Raw genomic sequence first — 10,995 nt, forward strand, 5'->3', positions numbered from 1 at the left:
GGATCTCAGCTCGCTGCAAGCTCCGCCTCCCGGATTTACCCCATTCTCCTGCCTCAGCCTCCTGAGTAGCTGGGACTACAGGCACCCACCATCTCGCCTGGCTAGTTTTTTGTAGTTTTTAGTAGAGACGGGGTTTCACCGTGTTAGCCAGGATGGTCTCGCTCTCCTGACCTCGTGATCAGCCCGTCTCGGCCTCCCAAAGTGCTTGGATTACAGGCTTGAGCCACCGCGCCCAGCCTGTGGTCAATTTTAAGATGAGCTTTGAACTTTTTTCTCCAATTTAAATGTGATTGGCTTTGTAGAAAATTTGGTTTTTCAAATTTTTAAATGTAGAAAAACGTGAAGACAAGAATTTTGAGATAACTCAAAAGGCTCATCTTCATCCAGAATTAACTAATATTAATATTTTCCCCATTTTAGTTTTGTTTTCATACATTCTTTAAAAATTGTACAAATTATTGTATGACTAGTATGAATTTTTTTCTAGCACTATTTAAAATGTACTGATATTGTCTGAAATTTACTGATATCATCAGTGGAAAATGTTATGTCCTTTGTTTTGAGCAAAAGTTACTAAGATGATGAATTTTAACTAAATTTTGAAAAGATTAGAAAGCTGGGATAATTTTTTTTTCTATTTTATATCTAACTTCTATTGTTTTAAAAGTGGAATTATTTTACTTTCACTGAATTAATATTTATTTCTTGGTTATAATGAGCTTCCTTCTCTTTTAAATTCCAGCACGAATCTTTTACACAGTGCCATGATTATAGATGAGACACCTTTGACTAGAAGGTGTTTAGCCCAGTCCTTGGCCCAGCAGTTTTTTGGATGTTTCATATCTAGAATGTCTTGGTGAGTAACCTGAAAGTTCATACTACTGAGAAAAGAATCAAGTTTATTTTTCTTTGTTTTCCTGCATTTAAACTGACCTTTGCCCTAATTGCAGATAGCTAGTTTAAGAGACACTGTTCTAGATGTATTTAAAGAAAAATGATTATAAGCGTCATCCTAACTTTTTGGACATGAAATCAGTATAATCACTTCTACGGTTTATAAGCTAAGATTGTGGTAAGATGGTGTCGTAAAGAAACGAATGAATTCTGTAAATAAAAGAACATAAATGTACAGAAAACTGTTGTTAGAATTTTGATGTCAGTGTTCAAAGCAATTGGAAATAACTTAATATTTAATGTAAAATAGTGCTCCTCTGCAGTATTAATAATTATTTAGGGATTTGCCTACTAGTGCTCAGCTTTGTACCAGTTTGTTGAAAGAAATGAAAGGTATAAATGCTCTTTCTTTTCTTTTATTAACTTGAGGATGATTTAGAAGATAACAGAAAATTAAGATTATAATTGTGAACATTCTATACTGTAGAGAGTATATAAATCTTGGTTTTCTTTTTTTGCTTGCTGGAGTGGAGAGGGCAGAGGCTAAAGATAGATCTCTTGATTTGTAATTTTCCTAAAACCACATGTAGAAGTTTCATTAAAGAATAGTGCTTGGAACGTAGTAGGCAAAATATGGGTGGCTGGCTGGATGTATGGATGGATGGATGGGGTGAGTGGATGGATAGATGGATGAGTATACAAATGACTAAATGAGTAAGTGATGTTAATTGCCATTTTTCTAGAGAAAGCAACAAAAAATGAATGAAGCAATTAAACTTTAGGTTTTAGAATGTCATTATTAATGGCATAATGCATGGGATTGGCAATAATAGCATGTGGACTTTTAGAATTCAACAGTGTAGTCCTGACTATGAGCAAGTATTTCCTTAGAGGCAGAGACAGTAAGAACAGAGTTGGGCAGGAGGGAAGCAGCACTGTCAGAGTAGAGCATATACTCTAGTAATTTATACCTGAAGCAAGACTGTAAAGCAGTCTAATAATTAATGGTAAAGGCAGGTGTGGATAAGGTATAATGAATGGGCAAGCAGAACTCAGCCAGAGGAAGTTGGAAAACCTAATGATTTGTTAATAATTTTCATTTTCTTTATGAAGGCAGGGAAATACACACTACACTTATTCCATTATCCTCTTCGACATTTTCTGAGGAGTTTTTATGATTAAAAGTAATTTATACTTTGACTTTTTGCTTAGGTCTGATGAATGGGTGCTGAAGGGAATTTCAGGCTATATCTATGGACTTTGGATGAAAAAAACTTTTGGTGTTAATGAATACCGCCATTGGATTAAAGAGGTAATGACAGCTAGATCCCTTATCCACTTACAAGTCAGTAAGACTGTTAATGTTCTCCTGATTTCCAGGTCTCATGTCCTCCATTTTTAATGGCTGTAAAATACTTCAAAATACTACTTGAAAATCCCTAATTTTTCCCAGCAAAATGGGAATCGATTTACTGAGAAAGACTAATGGTCTATTTTATCTAATCTCCATTGTCAACATTGGCCCCTAAAAACGTTTTTTCCTCTATGGAAGAGAATCTTTAAGTTTCTTAAACATCAGATTGGTAGTTAGGTATGTCCCAGCTCCTTATAGTAGTCATTTGTAATTGTGCTTCCTAAATTTGTTTAGCTTTGTGACCTTAATCTTTCCAAGTCTCATCTGTTTAAGCAGGGCAGTCGTAGTGTCTGCCCGTGGGCAGAGATGATTAGACATTATACATGTAATGTGCATGATGCTTTGCACATATTAACTGCTTCTTATATTCTGGCTAGGCCTTGAATGCATTTATGTTGTCATTTCATGTCTTTTTTTTTTTTTTTTTAACGATTTAAAGATTTGGCCAAAATAAAACATCAATTGTATTTTACTTAGCACATCCTGGTCATATACATAAACATTTTAATTATATCATGCTTAGTGTCTTCCTTCTCAGATGGAAAAATTGCAGCCTTTAATATCTTTATTAAACAAACCTTATCATCTTCCCCTTATTCTCATTTTACATATTATTGTCATCCAAGAGTAAACTCAAGCCAAAAAGTTAATTTTCGAATACTTTAAACATCTAGAGCTATTAAGGTATTTGTACATCTATGACTAAAGGAGTCTCTATTTCAGAAATTATTAAGGAAGAAGAACAGAATAACACAACACTTAAAATGTTTCAGGCACTGTTACAAACGTTTTATAAATATTAATGAACCTAATTCTCCTAACTACCTTGCTATCATTCCCATTTTATAGATGAAGAAACTGAGGCACAGAAAGAAAGGTTAAATTATTTGGTCAAAGTATACAGCTAGTAAGTAGTAGGCCCAGGATTCCAGCTTGGCTTTTAGTTTCTTCACTGTGCTGTTTGCCACTTTTCTATACTACATCTATATTATTTAAAACAGTTATGAGTTTCCAATGTTGCAGGAAGTCAGAGACCCCGAACGGAGGGACCGACTGGAGCTGCAGCAGAGGAACATAAATTGTGAAGATTTCATTTTAATATGGACATTTATCAGTTCCCAAATAATACTTTTATAATTTCTTATGCCTGTCTTTAATCTCTTAATCCTGTTATCTTCATAAGCTGAGGATGTACGTCACCTCAGGACCACTGTAATAATTGTGTTGACTGTACAAATTGATTGTGAAACCCGTGTTTGAACAAAATGAAATCAGCACACCTTGAAAAAGAACAGAATAACAGCGATTTTTTAGGAAACAAGGGAAGACAACCATGAGGTCTGACTGCCTGTGGGGTCAGGCAAAAAGAGCCATATTTTTCTTCTTGCAGAGGGCCTATAAACAGACATGCAAGTAGGGAAGATATTGCCACATTCTTTTCGTAGCAAGGAATATTAATATTAATACCCTGGGAAAGGAATGCATTCCTGGGGGGAGGTCTATAAACGGCCACTCTGGGAATGTCTGTCTTATGTGGTTGAGATAAGGACTGGGATATGCCCTGGTCTCCTGCAGGACCCCCAGGCTTACTAGGGTGGGGAAAAATTCTGCCCTGGTAAATTTGTGGTCAGACTGGTTCTCTGCTCTCGGACCCTGTTTTCTCTTATTTAAGATGTTTATCAAGACAATACATGCACTGCTGAGCATAGACCCTTATCAGTAGTTCTGCTTTTGCCCTTTGCCTTGTGATCTTTGTTGGACCCTTATCAGTAGTTCTGCTTTTTCCTTTTGTGCTATTCCCTCAGAAGCATATGATCTTTGTTAGACCCTTATTAGCCTTTTGCCCTTTGACGCATGTGATCTTTGTACCTATTCCCTGTTCTTACACTCCCTCCCCTTTTAAAATCCTTAATAAAAACTCGCTGGTCTGAGACTCAGGTGGGCATCATGGTCCTACTGATATGTGATGTCACCCTCGGTGGCCCAGCTGTAAAATTCCTCTCTTTATACTGTCTCTCTTTATTTCTCAGCCAGCCGACGTTTACAGAAAATAGAAAGAACCTATGTTGAAATATTGGGGGTGGGTTCCCGCAATATTCCAGCACAGTTGTGGTAGTGTCTTTTTTTCACTTATGCTTTTCTTTTCTTTCTTTTTTTTTTTTTTTTTTTTTTTTTTTTTTTTTTTTTTTTTGAGACGGAGTCTCGCTCTGTTGCCCAGGCTGGAGTGCAGTGGGCGGATCTCAGCTCACTGCAAGCTCCGCCTCCCAGGTTTAAGCCATTCTCCTGCCTCAGCCTCAGGAGTAGCTGGGACTACAGGCGCCCGCCACCTCGCCCGGCTAGTTTTTTTGTATTTTTTTTAGTAGAGACGGGGTTTCACCGTGTTCGCCAGGATGGTCTCGATCTCCTGACCTTGTGATCTGCCCGTCTCGGCCTCCCAAAGTGCTGGGATTACAGGCTTGAGCCACCGCGCCCAGCTGTTTCTCACTCTTGAAATTCTTTCTAGAAATTTATTGAGCAAGATCTTCCTGATCTTCCAGACTCTATGGCCTCTCACCCTATGGTGGTATCCCTGCCACCCCGGTAAAAACCCTCCTCACTCACAGTGAATTATTTACTCCTGGCGAACTCCAGGAGGGCAGGGACCTTTTGTGGTCAGACAGTGCCTGACACATAGTAGGTGCTCAGGAAATCCTTGAGTTGTGAGTGCCTCAAAGCCAAAACACTGAGATGAACTAGAGAGTCATGGGCCTCCAGCTGGACGGGAGTGAGGTCAGCACTCACACCGGGCTCTGGCCGGAACCACGCACCTGCCCTGCAGTGGTACTTGGGTTTTTCAACAACTCAGGGAAATGATAAACAAACACAAACAAACAAAAGCAACCCCAAGCTTGTATCCCCACCTCGTTTTTTTTTTTTTTTTTTTTTTTTTTCCTGGGATTTTCACACTTCTAAATATATCCAACAACTTGGCAGGCACACCAGGTGACCCAGAACATCCTTTTTGTGTTGTCTGAAATGACAGGAACAAGAATAAAGAATTGAAAAGTGAGAAACAGCGGCAGAGAGTGTGACTTTAAAAATAGCCAGAGGGGACATTTGATGTTCTCTCTCCACTCCCATCTCCCCCAACACACATCTATAAAGTGATTTCCCCCCTCAAAACCTCACACTTTCTGGAAATCACATTTCCAGAGCAGTTAGCAGTCATTTTAAAATAAGAATCCACCCCTCTCCCCGCCCCAGCTGGTGTTTCAAACTCCAAGACTTGGCTTTGGAATTCATGGGGTGATGAGGACCCCCAAGCTGGAGGTGCCGGGCGTTCCCTGCCCCAACCCCAGAGCAGGAGTCCGTAATTAAGGCAGGCCAAGCCAGTTCGGGGGCTCACGCCTGTAATCCCGGCACTTTGGGAGGCTCAAATGGGCAGATCGCTTGAGGTCAGGAAACCAGCCTGGCCAACATGGCAAAACCCCGTCTCTACTTAAAATACAAAAATTAGCCAGGCGTAGTGGCTGGTGCCTGTAAACCCAGCTACTTGGGAGGCTGAGGCATGAGAATCGCTTGAACTTAGGAGGCAGAGGTTGCAGTGCGCTGAGATCCTGCCACTGCACTCTAGCCTGGGAGACACAGCAAGACTCCATCTCAAAACAAACTTAAAGTAGAATAAAATAAAATAAGAATCCACCCCCCCTCCCCACCCCAGTTGGTGTTTCAAACCCCGGGCCTTGACCTTGGAATTCATGGTGTGATGAGGACCCCACAGCCAGAGATGCCAGACGCTCCCTGCCCCAACCCCAGAGCAGGAGGCCATAATTAAGGCAGGCCAGCCAGGTGGCTTTTCAGTCCCGGCCATAGCTGAATACATTAGGCAGGGAGACATGCAAGGGTTTGTATGAGACCCACAGAAGGAACAGGGAATATGCAGGTCTGGGTTCAAGTCCTGGTTTTGCTGGTTACCCATGTGCCCTTGGGCAACTTTATTCCTCTGAGGCTCAGTTTTCCCATCTGTAAGATGGGCATAGAAGTGGTCACTATTGGCCGGGCACGGTGGCTCACATCTGTAATCCCAGCACTTTTGGAGGCCGAGGCAGGTGGATCACCTGAGGCCAGGAGTTCGAGACCAGCCTGGCCAACATGGTGAAACCCCGTTTCTACTAAGAACACAAAAGTTAGCCGGGCGTGGTGGTGGGCGCCTGTAGTCCCAGCTACTTGGGAGGCTGAGGCAGAAGGATCGCTTGAACCCGGGAGGCAGAGGTTGCAGTGAGCCAAGATGGCACCACTGCACTCCAACCTGGGCAACAGAGCGAGATTATGTCTCAAAAAAAAAAAAAAAGGTTGTGGAATTGAAAGAGCCACTTGGATAGGCCGCATAGCATGGGGCCAGCCCACTGACACCCCCCAGTAAACACAGCCAGTGCTACAATTACTGTGCTGTTGTTTAACCCTCCAGAGGGAAAGTGTCTTGAGAAGCTGTCCAGGGCAATGTTAAAACTTGGGGTTTGAAGTCACTAAGACCTGATTTCGAATCCTCTCTCCCTGCTTCTCATGCACTTGGTGGTGGTGGGGAAACCACTCCACCTCTCTGAGCTTCAGCTTCCCCGTCTGGAAATGGGGGATGATCTTTGTGGCTCCTAGGGCGTGCGACAAGGCCTTGGTTGATGGTGGGGGCACACAGTAGGTCCTCAGCTGGGGAGAGTTCTACTTGGAAGTCCTGCTTCTCCTTGTCCCGACCTGTGGGGCTGTGGGAAGACCCCCTCAGCTGGTGTGTGGCCTCACCAGGTTCCTTCTAAGAGGATGCAAAAGCAAGTTTTCATATGACTCGGTTTCCCAGAATGTGCTCTCAAGCCCAGGCCAGGTGGGAGGCTCCTGAGAAAAGGACAAAAAGGCTGGGTGTGGTGGCTCACACCTGTCATCCCAGCACTTTGGGAGACCAAGGTGGGAGGACTGCTTGAGGCCAGGAGTTTGAGACCAGCCTGGACAATATAGCAATACCCTGTCTCTACAGAAAAAAATAAATTTAAAAGGCGTTTTTAGCTCAGGTTTTGCTGGATTTTAACCTGGCTATTGTCACTCAGCTCTATCCTAACATAAAAAAGTAAACAAATTAGCAGGGTGCAGTGGTATACACCTGTGGTCCTAGCTACTTGGGAGGCTGAGGCAGGAGGACCGTTTGAGCCCAGGAGGTTGAGGCTGCAATGAGCTATGATCGTGCCACTGCACTCCAGCCTGGGTGATGGAGCGAGACCCTGTCTCAAAAAAGAAAAAAGAAAAAAAAAGGTGGCAGGGAGAAGGAAAGGAAAGGACAAAGATGTTCACAGCTGATCTCTCCCCAAACCTGCTCCCTCTGTCCCCATCTCTGTCCGAGCCATCTTTTCAGGCTCAGACCAAACCCCTCGGTTACCCTCCCAGTTCCTCCAGTCACCCATGAATCAGATCTTGCAGGAAGCCCTGTCAGCTCCACCTGCAGAACCTCTCCAAAATCTGAACTCTTCTTCCCCTCGACTGCCCCCACCTTGCTCCAGCCTCCTTCCCCTTCCTGCTGCCTGCTGGACATTCCAGAGCCTCCTCCCTGGCCTCCCTGCTCCCATCCCTGCCCCCTAATCATATCCCACAAAGGGGATATTACTCACTCACTTAACCGGCAATTCTGGAGGGTCTTAAAATCTGGCTGCCTCAAGGGGCTTTAAAACGTTATCAGATGGGGACCGGGTGTAGTGGCTCATGCTGCAGCCAGAGGGAGCTGGTGACCACCTGAGTCAGGTCAGGGCCCTCTCCTGGCTGCACCTCACACCAGGTACCAGCAAAGCCCTGATATTGCTCTATTCTAGCTCCCACCTCATCTTCCCCTCCCTGGTTCACTCTGCTCCGGCCTCCCGCTGTTACTGGAGAACTCCCCCCATTCCCCCACACCAGCCTTGGGATCTTTGCACCTGCAAGTCTCTCTGTCTCCATGCTGATCTCACACACCTCCTGACACTTTCTCACCCCCTGCAGGTCTTTGTTCCTGCACCACCTTCCTAGGGACACCCTCCTTGTAGCGATTGAAAAGTGCAACCTTACCCTACCCCCCACACTGGCACTCTCCTCCCTCGGTGGCATTTTATTTTTCTCGGTGGCCCCTTCCTATCTTGTGACACACAATATATCCTACTTATTTGTCCCGTTCATGATCTGTCTCACCTACTGGGCTTTGAGTTCCACAGGGGTCAGGGTTTTTGTCTGATTTGTTCATTGCAGTGGTGATTTGTTCACTGCCTAAAATAGAGCTTGGCAGGTACAAAGTGTTTGATAAATAGAAATCAATACCCCAGGGGCTGTGACCTGACTTAGGTGTTAACAGGTTCCTCTGAGGTGTGTGGGGAGCAGACTGAGGGATTTCAGGGAACATCTGTTCTCACCACAAATTGCCCCCCAACCAGCCCCAGACATGAACAGTCTCCCGGGAGCTCCCTCTAGCCTTCTCATATATTCCAGCCCTGCCTCATGTCACAATTTGTAATGATGTATTTGGCTGGATGACATTTCTATGGCCATCTGTCTCCCTATCCCCCATAATGTGGTTTGCCGAAAGCAAAGCCCAGGGCTGTCTCGGTCATCTCTGTGTCTCCAGCATCACCCCTCACTGGGCATGGAGTATGTGTCCAGTTAATGCTTGCTGAGTGAATGAATACTCCATTCTCTGCCTGGAGAATTATGCATGTTAACATATTCAAGGCTCTGACAAGTCCTGCAGAAAAGATCATTATTGTTTTCTTTTTTTTTTTTTTTTTGAGACGGAGTCTCGCTCTGTCGCCCAGGCTGGAGTGCAGTGGCCGGATCTCAGCTCACTGCAAGCTCCGCCTCCCGGGTTTACGCCATTCTCCTGCCTCAGCCTCAGGAGTAGCTGGGACTAAAGGCGCCCGCCACCTCGCCCGGCTAGATTTTTGTATTTTTTAGTAGAGACGGGGTTTCCCCATGTTGGCCAGGATGGTCTTGATCTCCTGACCTCGTGATCCGCCCGTCTCGGCCTCCCAAAGTGCTGGGATTACAGGCTTGAGCCACCGCGCCCGGCGATCATTATTGTTTTCTTTCTTTCTCTCTTTCTTTCCTTCTTCTTCTTTTCTTTCTGACTACAGGATATTGATTAGCAATCTGGCAATAGTCAAGATTGGCAATCTGGTGTATTAGTCAAGGGTCTTCAGCCTACAAAAGACAAAAAGAAAAAATAAACTGGCTAAAAACAAAAGGGGATATGATTAACTCGCTTAACTGACAATCACATAGGCTCTTCAAACCTGGCTGCATCAAGGGGCTTTAAAATGTTATCAGGGCCGGGCGCGGTGGCTCAAGCCTGTAATCCCAGCACTTTGCGAGGCTGAGACGGGCGGATCACGAGGTCAGGAGATCGAGACCATCCTCGCTAAGACAGTGAAACCCCGTCTCTACTAAAAAATACAAAAAACTAGCCGGGCGAGGTGGCGGGCGCCTGTAGTCCCAGCTACTCCTGAGGCTGAGGCAGGAGAATGGCGTAAACCCGGGAAGTGGAGCTTGCAGTGAGCTGAGATCCGGCCACTGCACTCCAACCTGGGCGACAGAGCGACACTCCGTCTCAACAAAAATAAATAAATAAATAAAATAAAATAAAATAAAATGCTATCAGATGGGGGCCAGGTGCGGTGGCTCACGCCTGTCATCCCAGCACTTTGGGAGGCCAAGACAGGCAGATCACTTGAGGTCAGGAGTTCGAGACCAGCCTGGCCAACATGGTGAAACCCTGTCTCTACTAAAAATACAAAAAATTAGCCAGGTGTGGTGGCACATGTCTGTAGCCCCAGCTACTCAGGAGGAAGAATGGCTTGAATCCGGGAGGCGGAGGTTACAGTGACCCTAGATTGCACCACTGCATTTCAGCCTGGGTGACAGAGTGAGACTCTGTCTCTAAAAAAAAAAAAAAAAAGTTACCAGATGGAGAATGAATTCTGATATTAAAAACTGAGGTTTATTTATACTATATTATTAAAGTTATTTTTCATAAAATGTAGAAGGGTAAGTTTAAGAAATGAGAAGTATTTATACCAAAACTATTAAATATTATTTAATTTAAAGATGTAAATGTCTTGTTGGACAAAGAAATCAAAATTTTCATTAGACAGGAAAAATAAGTTCAAGAGATATATTGAACAACATGGTGATTATAGTTAATAACAATATATTATATACTTGAACATTGCTAAAAGAGAATTTCAGTGTTCTCACCACACACAAAGGGTAGTGCATGTGTTAATTAGCTTGATTTAGCCATTCCACAATGTATACATATTTCATATCATCTTGTACACCATCAATCTATATAATTTTTGTCAATTAAAATAAATACATGCTTTAAGGCCGGGCGCAGTGGCTCACACCTATAATCCCACACTTTGGGAGGCCAAGTCAGGCAGATCACCTGAGGTCAGGAGTTCGAGACTAGCCTGGCCAACATGGTGAAACCCCATCTCTACTTAAAATACAAAAAAATTAGCCAGGCATGGTGGTGCATGTCTGTAATCCCAGCTACTCAGGAGGCTGAGGCAGAAAAATCACTTGAGCCTAGGAGGCAGAGGTTGCAGCGAGCTGAGATTACACCATTGCACAGCAGCCTGGACAACAGAGTGAGACTCTGTCTCAAAAAAATAAATAAATAAAAATAAAATAAATACATATATATA

The 10,995-nt window shown here is 43.8% G+C and overlaps 2 protein-coding genes across 2 annotated transcripts in view; both read left to right on the forward strand.

Annotated features, from left to right (window-relative positions):
• Nucleotides 1-5,342, forward strand: part of LOC108512301 (transcription initiation factor TFIID subunit 2-like) — a 40,422-nt gene extending 35,080 nt beyond the window's left edge. The window contains exons 7-9 of the mRNA XM_017847516.1: nucleotides 720-856; nucleotides 2,107-2,206; nucleotides 5,331-5,342. Coding sequence (XP_017703005.1) covers nucleotides 720-856; nucleotides 2,107-2,206; nucleotides 5,331-5,342 — 249 coding nt within the window. The remainder of the gene's footprint in view (nucleotides 1-719; nucleotides 857-2,106; nucleotides 2,207-5,330) is intronic.
• Nucleotides 5,343-6,920: 1,578 nt separating this feature from the next.
• The window catches only part of LOC108512302 (serine protease hepsin), a 12,593-nt gene continuing 8,518 nt past the window's right edge, over nucleotides 6,921-10,995 (forward strand). Inside the window, exon 1 of the mRNA XM_017847517.1 lies at nucleotides 6,921-6,979. Coding sequence (XP_017703006.1) covers nucleotides 6,921-6,979 — 59 coding nt within the window. The remainder of the gene's footprint in view (nucleotides 6,980-10,995) is intronic.

This window comes from Rhinopithecus bieti, unplaced genomic scaffold (assembly GCF_001698545.2).
Source record: "Rhinopithecus bieti isolate Rb0 unplaced genomic scaffold, ASM169854v2 scaffold_28066, whole genome shotgun sequence".
Lineage (NCBI taxonomy): Eukaryota > Metazoa > Chordata > Mammalia > Primates > Cercopithecidae > Rhinopithecus > Rhinopithecus bieti.